The sequence below is a fragment of the Schistocerca piceifrons genome, chromosome 4, assembly GCF_021461385.2.
Source record: "Schistocerca piceifrons isolate TAMUIC-IGC-003096 chromosome 4, iqSchPice1.1, whole genome shotgun sequence".
NCBI lineage: Eukaryota > Metazoa > Arthropoda > Insecta > Orthoptera > Acrididae > Schistocerca > Schistocerca piceifrons.
In genome coordinates, this window is record NC_060141.1 from 38,203,164 (window position 1) to 38,228,389 (window position 25,226).

A 25,226-nucleotide genomic window follows, 5' to 3' on the forward strand; every position below is an offset into this window, starting at 1 on the left:
ATCATTTACCATAAATTAATTGCACGACACCCCTTCCCCCTACCATAAAAAAAATGTTTTGTCTCCCTTCTATTCGTCTACTGTCCTAGTGTGCCTAGCCTCTTCTACTCTTGGCAAAACAAAGCATGCCTTTAGGGCATCAGAGGGGCAGTGCAGACTGGACTTACATCCTCTTTCCAAGGCAGGAAGCTGAAGGTACTTTTCAATGAGAGCAGCAAAATGAATGATAAGGTAGTCTGATTGGACCACAATATGCTGTGGAGCGTGTATAGACCTGCCCATGGTGTGTTGCTGTTCCACATTTTATGTATGTGTGTACAAGTGAACGGAATATACATTTTGTAAGTTAAATTTATTTTGGATCTCTTTTAGTCTAACGTAAAATGTGGCACATGATAATATAATTTGTATTCGCTACAATACTGAGTGCTCCGTGACCGTTACTGTTTAGGAATGACTATATCACATTAAAAGTATGGATACATACCAATATAATGTGAAAAGAGCTATACAGTACTGAGTTTTGTACTACCCGATTTGCTAAGTGCCAATACATTTGCAAAGAAAGGTATGGTCCATAATTAAAAATTGTAGCCGAGTGTTGACCCATCTGCAAATGAAGATGGCACGACTGGATATTCATGGTAACCAATAGTGAGCTTTTAAACTGTAGAGATATCTGAGCAACACAGTTAAAAATATACCTGGTGGAGTGTGCATGTAAGATCATAGATATGAAAGATGTCATCATAATTTGTGGTTTTTTAATCTGATAAAATGGACTTATTTAAGGCTCACTTAATCTGTTTGCATGTGATCCTGAATGTCACACAGCACCCCACAGAAAGTATGCTGATTAAAATAATGTAAATTAATAAATTGTCATCCTTCAATAAATGTGGACAAGAAACGGAATCCAGATGAAGTTGAAAGCTCCTGGGAATCACTGGAACACAAACCATCAAAGGTTCCATTGAAGAACATCAAAATTGTGTTAGGGGACTTCAGTGTGCAGATTGGAAAAGAAAGTAAGTTTAAATAAGGTTTCCTAGACAAGGAAGTAGGATTCCTAAAATAGATACAGGAACTTTGAAAGTGAAGAAACAAGAATTTCACAAATGGCCAAATATATACTCAAAAGACTGGGAGGAGATTAAAACAAAATTAGTCAAACAGCCCTTGAAATAGTTCCACTCAAAATATACAAAGAGCTCAGATGGTGGAAAGAACAGTGTTAAAAAGCATTACCACCTAGAAAATAAGCATGGCAGAAACTGTATTCCACAAAAAGAAGTGAAGATTTTTCAGCTTTAAACAACAAAGGTCTCAAACATCGAAAAACAGTACTAGGAAGTTCTATAAAATTTTTAAACAATGTCTCCAAATGTACTGACAAACTACCTTGTCCCTCAAGAATAAAGACAGAAAACTGTCCCTGAAGAACAACAAAAACTGAGAAATATTAACAAGCTATTTCATTAAGTTGTTACTGTGAGAAACCAAGAGCAAACTTTCCAGAACAAAATCCATAGTACATTCACACAAACTCAGAGCCACCCAGCCTGGATGGAATCCAAAATATCATTAAAGATCTGACGAATGGCAAGACCCCCGAGGAAGATCCAGTAACTGCTGAAATGTGGAAAATTGCAGTCAAATAATCCACAAAAAAGAAGATAAAACTGACCCCAACAACTATAGAGGACTACCCCTCCTTCCAATGATTTACAAAATTCTTTCAAAAACATTACAAAACAGACCGGAAAGCCAACTGGATAAGCAATTAGGAGAGTATCATCAAGGGTGTAGAAAAGGATGATCCTGTGTGGAACAGATATTAAATCTGAAGTTCAAAGTCAGATATAGACGAATGAGATCTAAAAGCATTTATATAACATTTACTCCAAAAAAGCATATGATTCAATTGACAGGGAACAATTATTCAACACCTTAAAGGAGTTTGGAGCTGACAACAGATCAGTGGCAATAAAAAAATAAAAATAAAAAAAAATAAAAATAAAAAAAAAAAATAAAAAAAACACGAACAAATACAAAATGCAAAATTAAATTTTTAGGCAAAACCTCCTAGGCTTTTGAGATCAAAACTGGCGTAAGGCAGGGAGATGGACTGTCCCCACTGCTGTTCAACTGTGTGCTAGAAAAGATAATCAGGGAATGGAGGAAAAGAACAGAAGAAGAAGCTATTAGAATACTCACAATTGGGAGAAAAGGGGATAATCTGAGTTCTGATTGTCTGGTTTTGCTGATTATATTGCCATCTTTGCTGAGTCTGTAGTAGATGCAGTCCTACAAAACAAGGTACATGACAGATGTGAAGGAGGCACTGAAATACATGGAAACTGATTGTGGTAGAATAAAAATAGCAACAAAATTTAAATTTCTAGAAAAATAATACAACCAAATGCTTTAGACAAAGAAGCTAACCTAGCAAGGGCAAGGAAAATGGACATGACTTTTCAACTACCTAAAAACCTGTGTAACAAGAAAGCTGTTTCCCTAAATGCAAAACTTCAGCACTACAGTACTATCGTTAAACCAGAATTCCTGTAGAACAAAAGCAAACTAGTGCTGTTCATTTATCAGAATGTCTTTATGCAACCGAATGCCTTTTGTTAAATACAGCCAAACAGTAAGATGAATTAGAAAAGAAGGAAAGGAAAATGACCAGGAAAATTTTGGAACCATGATATGAGAATGGGAAATCAAAATTAAGAAGTAGTAAAGAAGTTTATGAAAAAAATAGAGTGAATAACAGATATGATGAGGAAGAGAAGAGTTGCGTTTTATGAACACCTAAAGAGGCTAGATGAAAACAAGATAACAAAAGAATTTTAACTTTTTTGACAGAAACCACCAACACATCGCTTAAGTGGATAAAAGAAGTTAAAGCAGACTTGAAGGATATGGATATAATGGAGGAAGAAATAGGAGAAAGATAAAGGTTCAGAGCAAAAGTAAAAGGTTTCAAGGGCTTACAGGAGAAAACAAAGAAAAAGACAGGTGCAGTATGGACAGAAGAAAGAAGGAAAAAACATAGGGGAAAATGAAAAATTACTGGAAAGAAAGAAAAGAGAAAATAAAGAATACTTAAGATATTTTATGTAGTTGTAGTAGGCCATGCTCCTTTTTTGTCATGCTTTTTATGCCTAAGTGTTGGGTCCTGGGAATTTTTTCCTCCCTATTCTTTATGAAATCCCATCTTATCTGACCATTTTCTTTGTTTTGCATTATGAAAAAAACCTGATTATGAAGACTGTAACGCATGTTGTTTCAGTCTACTAGTCCATTGCTGCCTATTATGCAGACATTTTTTCTGTTTTTGGTTAGTTGTAGTTTCATTATTTTCTTGATAGAAATAAGCGAGTAGTTTGTGATTGTGTAAAGCTGTCAGGCATATTAACTGAAAATGGTCTGGTCGGGTCTGCAGCCAGATCATAAAGTCATCTTGACACAATATTTCAGTAGTCCATCTGGCTGAAATATTCAGGCGAGAATGGTGTTTGCTAAACATCACTGGAACTGATTCCTACCGTAGGCAGCAGACCTTTTATATGCCACGGAAAAACAACAGTACATGCCAAACGCCACACTGTCGCCCCTAATGCAAAGTGGAGGTACAGCCCCACAGTGGCGAAAGCTGGCAGAAACAGTAAATTGCTACCAAGTCAATGGATCAATACATTCTGCTGGCCAAATCAAAAACTGTTATTTTTTTTAATATAGATTTTTAAGACACAGTCCCAGTAATAATACACAGGAGCAACTTTATGGGTCTGTGATGGGACTTTATGAGACGTTGAGTAACTGGAAAGAGAAGACTCGGGAGATCTGTCTTTGTACAAGGTTTGGACCGGGGGGGGGGGGGGGGGGGGGTGTTAATTATGGCACGTGAAGGTGTCAGTGAGACCATTGGTATATTTCAAGAGGGGCTGCTCATCACTACAGAAGCGTTGGCCATAGGTGGCAAGGCTGTGTAGAAGGGTCTTTTTGGTATGGAATGGGTGGCAGCTATCAGAGTGAAGGTATTGCTGGTGGTTGGTAGGTTCGATGTGAACAGACATACTGATGTAGCCATCTGTGAGGTGGAGGTCAACATCAAGGAAGGTGACTTGTTAGGTTGAGGAGGGCAAGGTGAAATGAATAGGGGAGAAGGCGTTGAGGTTCTGGAAGAATGTGGATAGCGTGTTCTCACCCTCAATCCAGATCACAAAGATGTTATCACTGGATCTGAACTAAGTGAGGGTTTTGGGATTCCCAGTGGTTAGAAAGGATTTGTCTAGATGGCCCATAAATTGGTTGGTGTACGGTTTTGCCATGTGGGTGCCCATAGGTGTACCCCGGATTTGTTTGTAGATGATGCCTTCAAAGGAGAAGTAACTGTGGGTGAGGGGTGAGGATATACGAGGGTTGTATTTTTTTACAACTAGAAGACATTGTTTATTGTTATTAATTTATACATTGTTGAAAAGATTAGACTTGTGTCTATTTTTCAACATAGTCTCAATTTTTATCAACACACTTTTGAAGACAGTGCTCCAGCTTTTGTATTCCTAAGTGGAATAAGTCTCCCACCAACCGATTGAGGAAGCGTGTGACCTCTGATCGGACTTCATCATCATTCTGGAAGCATTTGCCACCTAAGTGTTCCTTTAGCTTGGGGAAGAGGTGATAATCGCTGGGGCCAAGTCTGGGCGGTACAGGTGATGGGGCATAACAGTACACCCAAATTTCTTCAAAAGCTCCTGTGTTTGACGAGCAACATGGGATCAAGCATTGTTGTGAAGAAGCACTACTCCCTCAGTCAGTCGTCCTCTCTGGCAATTCTGGATTGCTCGCTGGAGTTTGGTCAATGTTTCACAATATTTGTCTGAGTTTGTCATCCCAGGTTGCATGAAATCAATGAGGAGTATCTCCTTCTGATCCCAAAACACAGTCACCATAACCTTTCCTGCCGACTGCATTTGTTTGAATTTCTTTGGTGGCTGTGAACTGGAGTGACGCCACTGACGAGATTGTTGTTTTGTTTCGGGGGGTGTAATGAAACACCCATGTTTCACCTCCCATGACGATAGAGTCCAACAACTTCTTGTTGCCTTGCAATAATCCAACGTTTCTGTTAAAGTTCTTTCAATTGTGCTGTGGGAAGCTTCGGGAATGCGTTCAACAAGTTCACGGACAGTGACCCTCTGATCTTCGAGCGGCTCACTGTTGATCTTCTGGACAATCACATCCGAAACTGGCGGTCTTCCACTCCGTTCTTCATTGTGGACTTCAGTTACACTATCTATTCTATATATCTTACAGTAAGGGATATTATTGTTTCATCAAGGTATTACTTTCAGCTGTTGTCGGTTGTATGTCTTAAACGTCTTTATTTTATGTTCACTGTTTTGCAAGATATTTTCATAAATGACTGATAGAGTGGCACTGGAAACCTTTTTCTGAGTGCCTTTATGCACAACACTTCAATGATGTGGATGTCTTTCTTCATTGCAGGTTTTAGAAAAAGCTACGCTTACTTTCTCTTCTTCTTCTTCTTCTTTGGTGTTTCCCCATGGGAGTTAGCCATTTTCAGACTCCACAGGCCTGTCTTGTTCCAGTCATCCAGTCCTAGATGTCAGTCTTCCATTGCTTCCTGAATGTATTTTTGCTGCCTGAGCACTGGCTTTCCTGTCCTTCTTTCTAGCAACTACAAGTACAAAATTTCTCTTGGTCACCTGTGGTTGGGCATTCTTTGTAAATGCCCATACCACTGAAGTGCTCTATTCTCCAAAGTTTTTGCTGAGGGGCACATTATCTCTATTTGCCTCCATACCTTCTCATTTCATATCCTATCTTGCATGCCTCATTCTGTTTTGATCTCAAACATTTAATATTCCAAGTACCAATAGAAATGGTCTTCATGTGTAGCCAAAGTTGTCATCTGTTAATATTCCTGTCTAAGGCCTGTGTGTGGGACTGAATGCAAACATGTCTTTGTCCAGAGAAGGGAGAGCAGGCCCTTTACTCCAATCCTCTTCCAGGAGAACCAGCTCTTCATCTTCCCTTCCCCCTTACATTGACTGTCTTCTGGAACTCTGCAATTATTAAGTGTTTTTATTTTACAGAGAATGCAGTTATTTAAGCACTGAGTGTACTAGTGCTTGTGTAGTATGTCACACATATATGCTTATTTTGAGGGCACACATAATTTCGTTTTGATACAGTAACTAAACAGACGTAGTTGGTTGAGAGAAAAGTGCTATTAGTAATACACACTTATTGGTATAATTATTTATTTTCCTGTTCTCATTACAGCTCCTGGAAGTCCGCATACAGACTTTTGTAAGTACAGCAGAAAATATGCTTTCTACAGAACATGTACCATCACCACATGTAGAGCATGAGCTTAAGCAGCTACAGTCCCGTTGGCAGCAATTCCACAAACAAGTAGCTGAGAGCAGGCGGCTTATTGATCTCAGTATGCAGTATTTCACACTAGTGGAAGAGGTAAAGTAAGAGTATGTCTGTAACTTTTATTGTTTGACCAGCAGCCATGTTGACTTCCTGTATTTCTGTATATATTTTTTGCTGCTAAATCTTTGTTAGTGATTTATATCTTCAGTACATTTCTTGCAAGCTTTTTGATCTAGTTGTATTGTGAAGATTAATATTTTGTGACTTACCAAAAGGTCTCAAGAAGAGTAGAAAAGAATGTACATGTTCACCGCATCACTGTCTCAGTGTTTGCAGATGAATTAATAAATTCTTGAAATAATGAAACTCTCACCTCTGTCTTGCGCGTTCTTTTGAATTTTCACTGTTGCCACAAATTTTACATATTTTATTGTAATGTTTATGTTTTATACATATTTCATTGTAATGTTTATATTTCATTTACTATTTCTTATATTTAAATATGGAAATATGACAGTACATTAGTAACCAGTTCATAGAAAATTAGCTAATGACTGATGACACTGTACAACAATTAGAGGAAATAAGTATTCTTAAAAAAACAGTAATACAGTTTCTAAAATCAATTTAAAGTTCATCAACATCTCTGCCTTATATAAATGTTTAGAGGAGTTGGTGAGTCCATAAATTGCTCAGTACTTCTGATCATTTACATTTATGCCATGCTATCAATATTTTGTAAATTTTGTATTAGTGGTGGTTATGCAATTTTCACAATGATGAGAATGTTTTCTTCTTTATTTAATGTAATGTATATAACTTAAATATTGCAACTAGTTCATTAACTCTATTTTTAATTTTGTGTGTGTGTGTGTGTGTGTGTGTGTGTGTGTGTGTGAGAGAGAGAGAGAGAGAGAGAGAGAGAGAGAGAGAGAATGATGTATTTTTGTATTTGCTAACTGAGATACTAGTTTGAGCTTGTTGATGATATATGAGGTGTGATCAAAAAGTAATAGGAATTCTTTATTTCACAGGCTTTATACATCCAATTATATATCATTGCTACACATGTTTCTGGTGTATGTTTGCATTTTCAGCTGTTTTGAATACTTATTTTATTGTTGACAGTCAAAAGGTTACATGCCTTTTCGAGTGCCCAGTGAATTTTTGGTTTTGAAAAAGATGAATAAAAGAATTTGCATTAAATTTTGCTTGAAAACTGGAATAAAGTGCAGAACCTCATTCAAAATGTTGAGTGTGGCTTTTGGTGAATCTACTGTGAGTAAGACAAGAATTTATGAGTGGTTTAAATGTTTCAAAGGGGGTCGAGAAGACATTGAAGGTGATGACTGTCCCTAATGACATAACACATCAGTTATTGGCAATAATATGGGAGAAGTAAAGAAAATGGTTCTGGAAAATTACTGAATCACCATCAGGCAGGTTGTTGTTGATGTTGGCATATCCTTTGGCTCATGCCAAGCAATTTTTTCAGATGTTTTGGGCATGAAATGTTTAACAGCAAAGTTTGTTCCAAAATTATTGAATTTCAACCAAAAATGATGTCGCATGGACTTTGCTCAAGTATTGCTGAATGAAGTTGACAATGATCAGGTGATGAAACATGGATATGTGGATATGGCATTGAAACCAAGGCCCAATTATTCCATTGAAAACTGCCTGAATACCCAAAACTGAAAAAAAATTGACAAGCTTGATCACATGTGAAGGTTCTTCCGACTGTTTTCTTCGATTACAATTGGATAGTGCATCATGAATTCATGCCTTATGGCTGTACGGTCAGTAAGGAAAACTGCTGGAGGCTATGCCCTGTTTACGTGAAGCAATCTGAAGAAAACAACCGGAATTGTGGCAAAACCACTCATGGAAATTGCATCACGACAATGCTCCCACTCACACCTTAATGGTTGGTTGTGATTTTTTGCAAAAAGCAAAACTGTTATGTTGCTTCAGCCACCATATTTGCTGGACATAGCTCCCTGTGACTTCCTTCCAGTTCCAAGGCTGAAGAGAACCATGAAAGGACATCATTTTGCTACCATTTATGAGATAAAAACAGAATAGCTTAAGGAGCTGAAAAGTGGGCTCCAGAAGTGCTTCCAAGATAAGAAAAAGCCCTGCCACACTTGTATTATACCTGAAGCTGATTACTTTGAAAGGGATAATGTTGATGTTGATGAATTAATATAGATTCTTTAAAAAACAAAAATTCCTGTTACTTTTTAATCACACCTCATATGTGGCCAACCTCATGAATGGAAGATTTTATTTTGATGGGGCCGTGTATAATGTTTCAACGTCACTGATGAGCACATAATTTTCATATATGGTATAGATTCCATATGTTTCACTCTGATTTTCATTAATTTTTTCTTGGCAGGCAGAAGAGTGGTTCCGAGAAGGAAGTAAACTGCTGGTAACAATTGCCAGGAAATCAACATCTGTGAAGAAACCAGACGAGGCCACACAACTGCTTGCAGAAGTAGATACCTTCCTAAAACCTGGAGAACTTAGACAAGATGAGAGGATAAGGAAAATTTCAACGCTTGCTATTGAACTTTATGGTAAGTTTAATTTCAACACTACTAAGGATTGTGCCCATAAGTATTGTGTTTGAATTATCTTATTATGGTATGGCACTAAAAAAGATATATCACTATAAAGGGTGTACAAACTCAACAATGAAATGATAACTAATCCTGAAACTGTGGCGATGACTTTCAACAGATTCTTTAAAAGCATAACTGAAGAATTGGTTAAAAACAAACTGAACAAAGTATCACCAGTACAGCAGAAAATTCACTCATACACAAAGTCAGTATTCATTACTACAATTTTTAAAGGTAATTTTGTAAAATCCCTGTATTGTGGGATTCACTGTACCCATTTTTACAGAACACTTCATTGAGTTATAGCGTAGTTTGGCTGGGAGGCTTTCTTTGTCACAGATGTGTGTGGGCTGCAGGTGCTAAATGATAAGGTTATCAGCATTTGTCACAGATGACATGTGCCCCCTGTACTGGGTGATTAGAACTGTTTGCCTTTGTGTTGGATGGTGGCATCCATTGCATGTGGCTACAGGTCTGTGTAGGTTTTCTTCATATAAATTGCATCCTATAACTCCTCTTGAGAAAAGGAAACTCCCTATCCACAGAAAGGGTAGAAAATTGTTATAAGATGTGCTACATCTACACCACTCCTCTCCATAGGGTAATTGGTTTTACCTACACTCTGCATCCACATCTAAAATCAACCAGTTTAAAATGCATACACTATACTTATAGTGCGTTTAAAATTAATTCCAACTTTTGACGTATGGCTGACAGGAGGGGTATGTGATGCCATTGCCTGGGTAACACCAATGGCGAGCTGGCTTTCCCTACCAGACTGCCAGCGGTTCTGCTGGTAAAGCGGCCCTGTTGCCACGCCATGAATAAACAGTACCACTTGATGTCCTGTATTAGATGCATCAGCATTCGTCTGCTCTCTTTAAAAGTCATATTTTCGGCGTTAAAGTGTTCTGTAGTCGTCATGTATTGTGAACAAGTGTTTTGTCTTGGCATTGCAGTACATCTGGACATGGGATTTGCAATAAAAGTGTCATCGAAGAACACGTTCACCAGCTGGGAAGATAAAGTTCTGCTGCAAAACATTCCTTGGGATTCGACAATAGTGACGGACAAAACGCAATACCACTTTGATGTGATGTACAAAGCTCCAACCATGCAGTGGAGGAAAATTGATATTTTGCTCTGGGCACAAAGAAATGTTCCACGAGATAAAGTTGAACCTAGCTTGTATAAGGTGAAGTTATGGAACTTGTATTATTGTACGAGGGCTATCCACAAAGTACATTACGTTTTGGAATTAAAAATAAATAAAGTATTGGAATTTTTTTTTTATTATATACAGATGAAAGCCACACTTAAATACTGCTTTTCTACATAGTTGCCATTTAAATTAAGGCACTTATCGTAGCGATGGACGAGCTTGGAAATTCCTTCGTCGTAAAATTTGGCCGCCTGCGCGTTCAATCACGTAATGACTGTCTTTTGGGACAGAAAAGGTGTGATTTTTGTGGATTTCCTGGAAAGAGGCACTACAATAAACTCTCAAAGGTATTGCCAAACTCTGCACAACCTCAGAAGAGCAATACAAAACAAGCGCAGGGGAAAGTTGGGCTCAAAGATCTTGCTGATTCACGACAACGCCCGGGCCCACACAGCAAATGCCACTCGTGAAGTTCTCGAACCTTTTAAGTGGGAGTTGTTTCCTCATCCGCCATACAGTCCCGACCTGGCACCGAGCGATTTCCAATTATTCCCAGCAATGAAGAAGTGGTTGGCTATGCAGCGTTTTGATGACGACGCACAGCTTCAAGAAGAGGTAACCACATGCTTGAAGGCGCAGGCGGCCGAATTTTACGATGAAGGAATTTCCAAGCTCGTCCATCGCTACGATAAGTGCCTTAATTTAAATGGCAACTATGTAGAAAAGTAGTATTTAAGCGTGGCTTTCATCTGTATATAATAAAATTTTTTTCCAATACTTCATTTACTTTTAATTCCAAAACGTAATGTACTTTGTGGATAGCCCTCGTATAAGACTAAATTTCACACTACCAGGTCTATGAACAGACTAACGGTAAAGAGCATTGTTTAATCACGCTTCGTCTGTATCATGCTCATTAAAATCCGACAGAGAATATATTGGCCTAGGTGAAAAGCAATGTGGCAAAAAACAGCAGGAAGCCTAGGCTCACTGAGGTAGGAATGCTGACAAAAGAACCCACTGCAAATTTTACGCAACAAGAGAAGACACTGATTCATGAAGGACTGTGATGAGTTTCGAGGAATACGTAGCTTCTGTTGTTGCCATGTTAAAATCTGCTTCTTTTATCAAAACACAGCAGAGTTTAAAAAATTCATCTCACTAACATTCTAATGCAGTTGAAATTATGACAGAATCCTTGAATAGAGTATTATTAAACTAACAACTGAGTGTAAGTCAGGTCAATAGTTTATGAAATGGCCCATTCTCAGTACAAAAATAAACGTGTAACTTCTTCATTTATATTGTTGCAAAACCCACAGCAGTTCTCATTTCACCAGCTATCAGTTGTCCTCAATAATTACATTATTTCATTAAAATAATCTGTAGTAGCTAGAATAGCGCAGTAGATCTGAAAGTTTCGCATATTAATCATATGGTAGGACACTTTTGTCTTTGTGTGCTAACATTTGCCCAAATCTTGTTTCGATATCTTACACCATTTATGAGATACAAGAGGAATTTATGAATATTTCACAAATTTTTTTTCCAGTGATCATGAGTTTGTGACGGAGCACTTTACATACATTCCATTTTCTCGAGATTGGAAATCGACAATGATATTGCTCCATGTTTAAAGAATGATTCAATATATTATCTTCATTTAATACACAGCAATGTGTTACCTAACACACACCAAACACAAATTCATAGTGACACCTACTTTTCACTTCAAACTAAGAAATTCTAGCAGTGGTTACCTACTAATGAAATATCACAATAACTGTGGCCATTAATGAAACCGTAGGCTTTTCATCATGAAGCTGTTATTAAACTTTAAGATGTGCGAGAATAAGAGTTTATTACTGATTGGGTTCTTTAAAAAGTGTTTGAGAAAGGTCATAGCATGCAGCCAACTTGCCAAGTGAGCCTGCCATTGTACTGTGGTCACCTGCTGATGCGCGTAGCATATGCTGGCAGTTACGCTTCCCTCCACTTGTTCCACAATAAACTGTCAAAAGTCGCAACTAATTTTAAATGCACTATAGGCGACTTGATTGATGGACTCCTTGCTTCTGAACTGACAGAAATTGGAAGACAGCAGGTTACTAATGCATTTTATCTCATCACTGAACTTAATAATAATAATAATAATCTGTGTAGGCTCTACAACATTGTAGTAGCCATTATATAGCTGCTGTAGTGTTGTGCTGTCAATCATTTCATATATCTGTTGCCAGGGGAATAATGAAGCAATTTCTGGTCTATTGCGGGAACTACATACAATTTGTAGAAGTCATTTTCATGAGGTATTTAATTATATGTGATGTATGTCCTCAGTTTTACTGACATGGATACCTGGTACTGCAAAGTACAAAGAATGTGTGGACATGGATGGACTATGTGAGGATGATGTGTCATGCATTGAGGCCAGTATTTGAAAAAAATATTGGTAACATATGTAATCAGCATTCCCCTTACAAATTAGTGATACTGAGTTCTAAAAGCAGTTGAGTTTGGTGACTGAAAGCTTATTGAACATCCCTCAGAAAATTTCATTTTACTCCTCAGTGGGGAAATACCCCCAGGTTGAGAAGCACTGTTCTATAATCTGCTTTCAGAAAACTCAACTTGATTATTACATCTGATTTTAGTGCTATACCACATACTTCAACTTTTGGTTTAAAGAAACAGCATACCTTCAGATAAATAACTATTTAATATCCTCATTCATTTGCAGGTGAAGAACGTTCAAAGCAGGTCTCTCTTGTACTCAGTGAGAACAAAGAAATGTTAGACTCATTCACTGTCATCAGTGAAGAACTTAATACACTTGCAAGGAATCTCAAAGCTGCAGAAGAACAGAGAGAAAAACAAAGAGAGGTAAAAAATAATTTAAAAACACTGTGGTGCAATTTTTTGTATGCTAAATATGAAGTCATGTTGCTAACTAAGTAGTGTTGAAGTGTCGTACTGTCATCCTGCTGTTGTAGAGTGATAAATGCTTATAGGCCAGCAGCAGCAGCAGTATGTATACATGTTTGTATGCACACTTTCAGCTGCTTGTCAGTCCATTTTAAGTAGATCACGAAGCATTCTTCATCCAGTCCATCAGAGCATTTCCAAATTCTGTTATTGTTTGAATATTGAGGTATAGTTGACGAATAATATCAAGTTTACTATTAGTTTGTAGATAATAACAAATAATGCTCTCATTTACAACTGTCTGCATTTTGATGACCACCCCTACATTTTTGCGTTTGTATATCTTTTAAAACAATTCTCATTGCAGTTGAACCTCTAGAATTCCATTATTTCTCAAAATTTCTTTGGCAATATTATACTTTAGTTTGTAAAGGAATCCTAATACTTGGTGTAAAAGGAGGTTGTAACAGGAGCCTACAAAACATCATATTTTATCATCAAAAGATGTATGTTTGTTTTTTATATAAAAAATTAAGTGTTAACTTGCTGTTAATACTTACGTCTTGGAGGTGCAGTATATGGTAACACATTTAAAGTAGAACAAACTAGTTATTAAGTTACTTTCTGGTAACTGTTTTATTCTACTCTTTTCTGGCGGTTACACCTGAGAAAGATTTGTCTGAAAATACCTCCATCAAAAATTAAACAAATTAGTAATATTTTATGTAAAAGGTTTTTGCCTACATAAACTTTATCCCACCTTGGTTTTTACAATTCCCTGATTATGTCACACATTCATGTATGAAGCACAGGAAGAAAGATTGTTTAAATGCATCTCTGCATGTTTTAATTAATGTAACCTTTTCGTAACAGCCATATAAGAATGATACACAGGGATTGTAGTAAAGTCAATTAAATTTTGGGCATTCAGCCGTGCAAATAAAATTTCTTCCACTGATATTTCGGCCGTGTATCATCTGACCATCCTCAGAGTAAGTTGCAAGACTGACGACAAAGTACCAAGTGTGGCCATATATGCTCCACCATGGCGGTATGCACCTGCGAGTCACAGATGCTGGTCGGTAGCAAAGAGATACGCTTACACACGTGCCACCTTTGGTGAAGGTGTACACACATTCGATTCGCTTATTAATGTATGTTCGGCGGTGATGACACTATGACAACTTCTCTGCAGTTTAATTATTCCAAGACCCAGATTCCATGCTTTGTCCAAATTAAAACCATTATCTCTATTTATCAAATTATTAGCTAATCTACTCTGTATAGCTTCCTTGAAGACAGAATCCCGAAAGGAAGAGGTGGACATTAGAATCTTCACATCACTGTAGTTCATGGAATGCCCTGTATCAGTGCAATGTTCGGTCACAGCTGACTTGTTTGGCAGTGATAAGCTTGTGTATCTTTGATGTTCCACACATCTCTCATGAACTGTGCATTTGTTTGATCTATGTATGACTTCTCACAATTACTGCAAGGAATCTGATACATACACAACTTACAAAGCAATAAATTGTCCTTTGCAGAGCTGAGTAAAGTTGCAATCTTCGTGGGAGGCCAGTAGATCACCTTAACACAGTGTTTCTCAAAAATACAGCTTATCTTCAAGGAAAGGCAACCACATAGGGCAAAAATGCACTTGATCTGAGGGAATTACTACCTTCTTCCCCATCACATACGAGGTGCTATCCAAAATTTTTGGGACTGGTGCTGCCATCTGTTGAAAACTTTACCTTTGAACTAATGGTCACCATCACCCTCGAAGTAGTTCCCATCAGCATGTACACACTGGTTCCAGTGCTTCTGCCACTGGCCAAACGTTTTCTGGAAATCCTGTTCTTTGAGGGTGTTTATCACTGCCAGCAATGCTTCTTGAATCCTCTCTAGAGTGTCAAACCGATGGCCTTTCAACTTGAGTTTCAGTTTTGGGAATAGCGCGAAGTCACAAGGTGCCAGATCTGGTGAGTACAGTGGGTGGGGTACAACCGCCATGTTGTTTTTTGCCAAAAAGGTCTTGGTGAGCAAGGACGTGTGATAGGGCGCGTTGTCATTATGCAGCAGCCAGTTCCCTTGACGCCAAAGTTCGGGACATTGTCACTGCATGTTTTCACGGAGCCATGCAAAACGTCATAGTAGTATGCGGAATTCACTGTTTGGTTGGATGGGATGAATTCTTTGTGCACAATTCCCTTGGTATCAAAGAAAATGATGATCATACTCTTCACTTTGCTCTTCACCTGTCTCGCTTTTTTGGGTCTTGGGGAGACCAGGCTCTTCCACTGGGACAATTGTTGCTTTGTCTGTGGGTCATAACCATAAATCCAGCTCTCGTCGCCGGTGATAACTGGTGAGAAGGAGGTTGGATCATCAGATGTGGTCTGATGAAGGTCCGTGCACACTTCAACAAGCTGTGCCTCCGGATCAGCAGTCAAGATCCTTGCCACAAATTTTGCGGCAACATGATGCGTGCCCAATTTATCAGTCAACATTCGTTGACATACCCCATAACCAATACCCACTTCATCCGCTAGGTCTTAAATGGTTCGATGTTGATCTGCAGAAACCAATTGTTGAAGTTTGGCGACAATGTCTGGCATTGTGCGGCCGATGGGCTTTCCAGTGTGAGCATCATCTTCAACGTCTGTACAGCCAGCCCTGAACTGAGCATGCCATTCAAACACATGCATACAGCTCATACTCTGTCCCCCAAACACTTGTTGAATCATTCCAAGTGTCTCCTTAGCACTTTTTCTGAGATCGCGGATCCATCTTAAAATCACCACACACCAAACACAGAGTATTACGGAAATCACTGTGGACCCACAACTCGTCCTCCCAGCTGAATGACACTTCGTGCACTGACTCATCAGATATGCAGCTCTTGCCACCTAGCAGTGCAAAGCTCTACTACTCCTACTTTCCAGATAGCAGCACCAGTCCCGAAAATTTTGGATTCCACCTCGTACCTACATTCCATGTTTTACATTGAATGCTCTATGAATTTGTTGCAGAGAAAATCCATTCACTTTAAAAATGCTCTTGAGGTATGTGAACTCTTCTTGCAAATTATCTTTATTGGATATACAGTGCATCCTGTGCACTAAGGTCTTAAGGACACCTATGGTCTGTGAAGGTGATGGCAGCTACAGGCATGTAGATATAGATTTGTATGTTTAGGTTTACAATATACGGCATGTATAAAAATCTATATTTACATTTCAGCAGCTGCCATCATCCTTCACAGACTACTGTCCTTAAGATCTTAGTACATAGGGTGCACTTTATATCTGATGAAGATAATTCGCAAGAAGAGCTCATATACCTCAAGACCATTTTTAAAGTGAATTGGTTTTCTCCACAACAAATTCATAGGGCATTCAGTGTAAAGCCTAGAATGTAGGTATGGGATGGGGAAGAAGATAGTAATTCCTTCAGATCAAGTGCGTTTTTGCCCTATGTGAGTGCTCTTTCCTTGAAGGTAGGCCATACTCTCAAGAAATAGCATTTTCACTGATCCTCCGGCCTCCCACGAAGATTGCAACTTTACTCAGCTGTGTAAAGGACAATTTATTGCTTCTTAAGTTAGGTGTGTATCAGCTTCCTTGCGGAAATTGTGAGAAGTCATACATAGGTCAAACAACATGCACCGTTCATGAGAGGTGTGTGGAACATCGAAGATACACATGCTTATCAGTGTCGGACAAGTCAGCTGTGGCCAAACATTATATTGATACAGGGTATTCCATGAACTACAGTGATGTGAAGATTCTAACATCCACCTCTTCCTTTCAGGATTCTGCCTTCAAGGAAGCCATAGAAATTAGATTAGCTAGTAATTTAATAAACAGAGATAACGGTTTTAATTTGGACAAAGCATGGAAGCCGGCCCTTGCGATAATTAAACTGCAGAGAAGTTGTAATGGTGTCATTGCCGCTGAACATACATCGATAAGTGAATCGAATGTCTGTACGCCTTCACCACAGGTGACACGTGTATTAGCGTATCTCTTTGCTGCTGACCAGCGTCTGTGACCCACAGGTGCATACCGCCATGGTGGAGCATATAAGGCCACACTTGGCACCTTGTCGTCAGTCTTGCAACTTACTCTGAGGATGGTCGGACAATACATGGCCAAAATATCAGTGGAAGAAATTTTATTTGCGAGGCTGCATGCCCAAAATTTAATGAACAATTCGTTACGCTGAGTTGTAGTATATTCATAAAGTCACCATTATAGGTAGTTCTTGAAACTTTGTAAGTAGGCTTTCTCAGGATAGTTTAGTAACTTAAAGAGTTTGCACATTCACATTCTTCAGCACCTCTGTGACCCTCTTGCATAGATCAAACAAACTTGTGACAGTTCATGCTGCCCTTCTCTGAACATGTTCAATACCCCTGTTGATCCTTTTTGGAATGGGTCCAATACACATGAGCAACAGTTTAGAATGGGCCACGTGAGTGATTTCTAAGCAATCCCTTTTGTAGAGTGATTGCATTTCCCCAGTATTGTGCCAGTAAACTGAAATCTGTCACCTACTTTACCCATGGCTGACCCTGTGTGAGCATTCCATTTCATATCCCTTCAAAATGTTACACCTAGGTATTTGTATGAGTTGGCCAATTGTGAATTGTGGTTTATTTGTCTCATAATGTACATTGTCTAAATCATTTGATTCAGGTACAGGAGACACATCAGATTGTGGTAAAATTTTGATGTTAAAAGACAGCATAAAAATAATAATACCATTTTGTCATACATACAATAAAATCTAAACTTAATACCCCTTGTTCAAATGTTCATTTAATCCTCTATGAATTTTTCCAACTGTTACTCATTGAAATAACTTCAACATCTGAGAATGACTTGCCATCCTAGATAACATTCTATGTCTTCTCTACCCAAAAGTCCTCAATCCAGTCACAAATTTGACTTGATACCTCATATGTTCGTACTTTTGACAATAATAACAGATGCAGATGTAGTACTGAGTCAAATGATTTTTGGAAATGAACAAATACTGCATCTGCCTGCCTTATTTGATCCAAAGCTTTCAGTATGTCATGCAAGAGAAATGTGAGTTGCTTTTCGCATGATAGAGGTTTCTGACATCCATACTGACTGGCATGGAGGAGGTCATCTGTTTGAGAGGTATCATTATGTTTGAGCTCAGAATACATTCTAAGAGTCTACCACAAATTTATATTAAGGGTATCCAATGGCAGTTTGTGGATCACTTCTTCTGCTCTTCTTGTAAACAGCATTGACCTACACTTTCTTCCAACTTCTAAGCATGGTTTTTTCTTTGAGGAATCTGTGATTGTTTATAGTTAGAAGAGTGGTTAACTCAGCCTTAAATTCAGTATAAAATATTGACAGGGATTACATCAGGGCACTGGAGCTTTGTTCAGTTTTAACAGTTTCAGTTGTCTCTCAACACCGCTGACAGTTGCACTTATTTCACTCATCTTTTCAGTGTTCTGAGGATTTTCCTTCATAACATTTGAAAAACAAGTTTAGCATTTCAGCTTTAGCTTTGGTACACTCAATTTCAGTTCCTTTCTCATTCACGTTTGACTAGACACTAACTTTGGTGCTACTAACAGCCTTCACATGTGTCCAGAAATTTTTGGGTTTTGTGAAAGATTGTTTACAGTATTCTGCTATGGTAGTTATGTGACTTGCAGAGGTGAGCTAGTACCATTGACAGCAGCATTGTAACTGGAAATGTAGCACCACCAGGTACCGTAACGGCTGCTGCAGGCGTGATGTGTTGCGGTTGAGTTGCAGGTGCCTTGGGAGGGAGGCAACCTGTGGTAGACTGTTTTGTGATTGGCAGGTAAGCTGTAGGAACCAGCCTAGGCCACAGCATCTTCTGTGAGGGTATCTTATTTCAGTGGTCTATGCTAGGAAGAACCGTATTTTTTATAGTATGATTTTGTATGATACATTGCATGCAGTTTGCTTCTATTGTACGAAAAAATGAGTTACGTGAAATTTGGACCCAATAGGAAAAGGGCAAGAGGTGCCCCCCACCCCTACAGTTTGAGGCTAGCCATTTAGTACTAGCTGCTGAAATGAGTACTACTTCCCTATCACTGATGTTTCATTTAAAAATGTAGCAGTAGGCTTAGGAGTCATTACTGTTTGTATTCTCTTTTTCTGTCTTACTTCTAGCAATGAAACTTCACTTCTGACACTGTGTTATCTGTTGATGGTCATGGATCTTCCTCAAAATTGAGCAATTCTGAATCAAACTGCCTTCAGCTTGATGTCATTAGCAAAAGCGGTTGGAATAAAATAAATGAAATACAAAAGCACTCTGAACAATAGAAGGCTAAATGACCAAAAATATGTGTAAATTACCAGCATTAAATGGGTACTGAATTTTTGTTTTTCTTTTTTTATTCTTTCCCATTACATTATTATGTTTATTTTATATTATAAATACACATTTGCTTTGGTTTTGCCTCTTCATGATTATCACTTCTCACTCAGAAGCTTTTCTCCCTGTCTCAGACAGCTGATGAATGATTTCGTGCATGAACCCTGGCCTATTCTTGAACTGTTGACTGACTAAAAACTATTTTTCTTTGTCAATATTAATCATAGTCATATATGCTACATCAAAAATCTGTTCAAGTTCTTCACCAAAATTTGTAGTGCTCTACGAGTGCAGTTTCTCAGCTCCTTTGTCAGAATTCATGGTTTTTCCGAGGAAATTGTGCAGATACTATGTCACTCTGACACACAGTTGACACTTGCAAAATGTAAAAGAAAACTAGTAATATTTGTTTGATAAATGGCATCCTCTTTCTAGTTATTTCATGTCACTTATACGTGAGCAAATAAAAATTTGTCATGTAAACAAATTAAAGATTAAGACATTTTGCTATGGTAGCTATTTTCCCTTTGAACTGTAAATGACAACTGTGGTGGTCTGGACAATGTAGTTAAAGGTTAAAGGGAATGTCTCACTCTGTGTTTTCTGTACTTTGCTTGGGTGAGGTAGGAGGGGCAGAGAGTGTGGGTGGGGGCAGGTCATTAATCTGTCTCATGACCAGCCTGCTCTCTAAAACAAACATGCATTTATTGGTGTGGCTGGAATAATGAACCCACCAGCATTGGTTAGTGAACTGATTTGCCACATAGAATTTTGCATAGCTGATGGTTTTGGAGCACCTATTATAATATGCTAAAAATTTTGAAACACTTATTGTGGTCTGAGTAAACTGATCGATGTCTTCAGTCCTCAACACATTAGGAAGCAGTTTTGTACCTCTTTCTGAGTAGGTTAAGAGTTGATATTACACTTTCATCATTCAATCTTTATCCAGTCTAATGGCTGTATACATAGTTTTACCCAACAATGGACACTCTGAGATGGAATAATGATATGAATTAGGATAAATGGCTACTCACTACTGCATAATCCATATCCCTTCAGGCAAGGGGGTTACCTTCATAGTCTCAGATGTTATTGAATTTAGCATATGTTGCAATTCAGGAGTTAGTAAGAAACGCATATTTTTTTCTTTTCTCAAAAATAAATAAATAAATAAATAAATTATATCCCCAAGATACAGGCCTCCAAAGATGACGCTGTGAACACCATTTTGAAGATGTGAATTTTGGAAATTTTTTTAAAATGCTGTATCTCTGTAACAGTTCTAGATATTTTGTTAGAGTTTTTTTATTTTAAAGTTAATTGCTTCATGATTTCAATGGTATCTTCCATTTGGACATATATGTCAAAGTTCTTTTTCTGTCGCCTTCTGAATTATTTTTTATAATTTACAGAAATTTTTTTTTTTTGCTGGAAATGCCAATCCAGAAAAGTTAGATTTTTTTCTGTTGATTAGTACCTTGTAGTACTATATTCTCTGTAAAGGAGAGCTTTGACTTTTAAGTTGGACAAGGTTTATTTTTAAAAAAATTATTATTTTTTTTAACTTTCAAGAGCAATATATGTCTTCACTGAAGTTGTTTCTTACTAATTTCTTTGTTGCAATGTTTATTTCTATTGTCTTTGTTGCAGTTATTTCTTTTCACTTTCTTTGTTGCAGTTATTTCTTTTCACTTTCATTGTTGCAGATATTTCTTACAATTTGTTGTAGTGTCTTGTCAGTTTCTTTGTCTTGGTTGTTCATTGCAGGTTTGTGTATTGCAGTTTTTCAGTGCTAATTTGTTTACTGAAGAGGCTTCTAAGAAATCTGAGACGTTCCAATGAGTTCTGTGTTTTCGTGAGGAATTTGCCAGTTGACACATTTGCAGTGTGTTTTGTGAAAAGGACGGTTTGAAATGTCTTCTGACTGGGGCCACAGGAGAGTGACGTGTGCTGACTATTTGCATATCCATAAAAGAGTGACATATAAGACAAACAAAAAACAGACTTTGTTCAGGTTAGGAGTAAGTGTGAAACAGTCTGAAACAGTGTCAATTCAACTGTTGAATATGTGCATCCTACAGTGAAAAGGTGTAAGAGCTGTCTGTTTTGTCATGGATTAGTTTGGTAAGCACAATAGCATCACAGAGTGATTCATCAAGTTCCAATGGCAGCCATTACAAGAGAGGCTTTGTGCATCATGGGAAGATTTACTGTTAAAATCCTGAGAAACTCCGTTCTAAGAATAATCAGGCAACTTCTTCACGTATACATCTCTTGGAATGACCACAATGAGAAAATCGTAACAAATTGTGTTTAGGCAGAGGCACCATTTGTGAACAGCACATTAGAGCAAAAATAAATAAATGAAAATAAAAAACTGATAGTACGCTCAACCTACATTGTAAGTGACTTGCACAGTAAAGACGTAAATGAAATTTATGGAAGTGTCAAAGAAGTAAATGAAGTTTCCACAATTAGGATCTTAAAACTGGAGTTACTGAAAGATGGTACAACTACAGGACAAGCTGCAGCAAATAACCTGATACAGAAAGAATGAGATAACATTTATCAGTCAGTAAGTCAGATTATTATTGAAACATTACAGCCTTAAGTAATGACTGTGTTAGTTGCATGGAGAACAGCTCAGCATGTATGAGTAAAAATGAGAAGGAAGTTTTGAACAATACACAAAGCAACCTCTATCCAAACAGAACATTTTAGGTTTACCATGCAGGAAATAATATGGAAAATCACAGCCAGAAGGGAAATGACTAATCATATTTTGTACCACACATTGATGGCTACGAAACGAAAGTTTTCAACAAAATATGTAGTTTCTGCCAGAAGACTGCAAACACCTGATAAATTTGTAGCTTTAACACATGATAATGCTGTGTGCATAAGTGGTAATAATAGTTGAAAGTGAATATAGTAAAGGGAAACAAATCAAAAGGTTTACCAAATTGTCAAATGAGACAAGCTATCACCTGAGTCTTTCAAGTACTTAAATTTTGGGGAAGAAAGACACGTTAGGAATACAGTCTGTATACTGATGAAGGAAACTGCTTAAAAGTGATGGACGTACTTCTGGCTGTGTTTCCAGCAGTTAAGCATTTATCAGTGAATTTCTGAATGCTGTTCAGGAGATCGTCTTAACACATCACAGTGAATGGTTTTCAGTGTTCTCATTTTATAAGCACTGGTTGAGGTTCATGTTGATGGTGAATGTTGCAGGACATGGAAGAATTTGCTTCAAAGCTTTGATAAATGATTAGGAACATTTGTGTTAGATGGAAAGTATGTCGTAATTTCAGACTGGCACATTGAAAAGGCTGTCATGCATTTAGCTTTTGGGCAGAGACTTCTTCAGTAAAGAAAAGGAAACATACATACATTCGCACAAGCAAACACACCTCATGTACACGTGACTGCTAACTCTGGTCACTCTGACCAGAATGCTATGGTGTCGCGTCATATACGAGCAGCAATCCGGAGTGGGGCAGGGAACGGGCGAGAGGAGTCAGTCCCGTGTGGTGGAGAGTGCAGGAGCTATATGAGAGCTGGACAAGGCTGCCAGGCACAGCATTGGGAGGCTGTGGGAGAAGGAGGGAGAATGGAAAAGGAGAGGGACAGAGAAGGGGAAAAAACCAGTGGGTGCACCCTGCACCCCCACCCAAATCGTGTCCGCTCACCCTCATTATGCACTGCCCTCTGCCAGTTCATCCACTAGTCTTTTCCCCCTTCTCTGTCCCTCTCCTTTTCCATTCCCCCACCTTCCCCCGCAGCCTCCTGATACTGCACCTGCCAGCCTTGTCCAGCTATCGTCTAACCTGTACATGCACCACCATGCAACACTGGCTCCTCTGCCCCCCACTTGTACTGTGCTATTCCTCCCCCTCCCCACTTCACTCGAGATTGTTGCTTCCATACATCGCGACACCACTGCATTCTGGCCAGAACAGCCAAAGTTAGTGGTCATGCCTGCATGAGGTGTGCTCACTTGTGTGAATGTATGTATGTTTTCTTTTCTGTTTTGAAGAAGGCTCGGCTGAAAGCTAAATGTTAACAGTCTTTTTGTTGTGCCTGGCTCAACTCAAATGTATCATCTTTATGGTAAGCAGCAATCTGTCATTTTCATAATACTGATTATGCTCCTACCCAGACTTTCTGTTGTTCGAGAAGCAATACTGTGATAGTTTCCATGAACATTAACGCTGTAACAATGGGCTTGTGGAAGTAATACAGCCAGATTTATGTGTAGCCTTAAAAAATGAGTCTTTAGGATGTTTGAGGTAAATCATGTGTTTTGCAAGAGACTATGTAAAAATTTTCGTGGTATCCAGTCAGAGGTTCAATACGGTGGTCACAATGAATTTGAAAATTAAAAACCTCAATGATTTCTGAAATCCAGTGGTAAATAACTGATTTTTGTAGATTCCTTTATTCTCAACACTGTGGCTATGCTGAACATTCAAAGAGAATACTTGTAAAACTTGCAAAGTGAGTGCTCTTGTTAATGAATTTGCCAATGTGTTTATGGCCAGCAGCAATCATTAGTGCTATGTACATTCTCAATTGAACTGTGGGCAAATAGATTTGGTGCGAAGACTCCATATGTGTTGTACAGGTGAAATGCTTGTCTAAATACTATTAATATTTGTAATTTAATGTTATGTACATGTTCCAAAAGAGTGACATAGAACTTATAAGGAAAGGGGTAATGGGCAGTTCTTGTTTATAATATTGCGCCTATTTATAGTTTTCATTTTTTGACAGGGTTGGAAACATTACATTTAAGCCAGAAGATACAGGAAAAACCCTGATGTATTTCCAGACAAGGGATGTAACTCAGTACCAAGTCAAGACACATATGTCACTGATACCGTATGTAGAAATGTGTTAGACAGTGTGGGTCATCATGTCTTCAGTGGAATATACACCCAAAGGAAGATGGCCTCGAAATGCAAAGGCTCATCTTTGAAACGGAGCAATTTTGAATTGTTATAAAACCAGCTAGTTGTTCAGGGTTTCAGTGGCTATTATGTATTATGAAACAATCCAATCACTTACTATGTTATAACTAGCTGAGCACCTGGCATTGCACTCCCCGTCCATCTTCTCTGGCCCCTATCTATGTTTGTTTCTTCCTCCTCCCTCTCTCTGTCAATCTGCTAACCCCCTCCCCCTTGTCCATCTGCTGTGTCCCCCTCTCTCCATCTCCTCCCCCCTCTAAATCCATCTCCTCCTCCCCCTCTCCCTGTTCATCTCCTCCCCTTTCCTTTCTGCGTCCATTTCCTCCCCTCCCCTTCTCTTGCCTTTCTCTGTCCATATCCTGCTCTCCTTTCTCTCTGTCCATTTCCCTCTTCCCTGTCTCTGTCCACCTCCTCCTCCTCCTCCTCCTCCTCCCCCTCCTATATGTGGGCCTGTCTCCTCATTCCCCCTTGGCGTCTATCCATCCCCCCATCCTTCCTTCTCTCTCCACGTTACCACACTGATCCTAATAGGAGGGTGATGGTTTTGTTACCCCTATGGTACTTCTTTCCAGAATGTAACTAATATTTGTACCAAATTGGACTGAAATCATTCCACGGGTTTAGAATGAGCTTTTTACCCATGGCTGTTCTCACAGGTAAATCAAACATACACTACTGGCCATTAAAATTGCTACACCAAGAAGAAATGCATAT

At 38.5% G+C, this 25,226-nt stretch overlaps 1 protein-coding gene across 2 annotated transcripts in view; it reads left to right on the plus strand.

Moving 5' to 3' along the window:
• The window catches only part of LOC124796341 (titin), a 1,000,763-nt gene that overhangs the window by 741,514 nt on the left and 234,023 nt on the right, over positions 1-25,226 (plus strand). For both annotated transcript variants that reach the window (XM_047260475.1, XM_047260476.1), the window contains 3 exons: positions 6,319-6,510; positions 8,819-9,002; positions 12,950-13,092. In XM_047260475.1, coding sequence (XP_047116431.1) covers positions 6,319-6,510; positions 8,819-9,002; positions 12,950-13,092 — 519 coding nt within the window. The remainder of the gene's footprint in view (positions 1-6,318; positions 6,511-8,818; positions 9,003-12,949; positions 13,093-25,226) is intronic.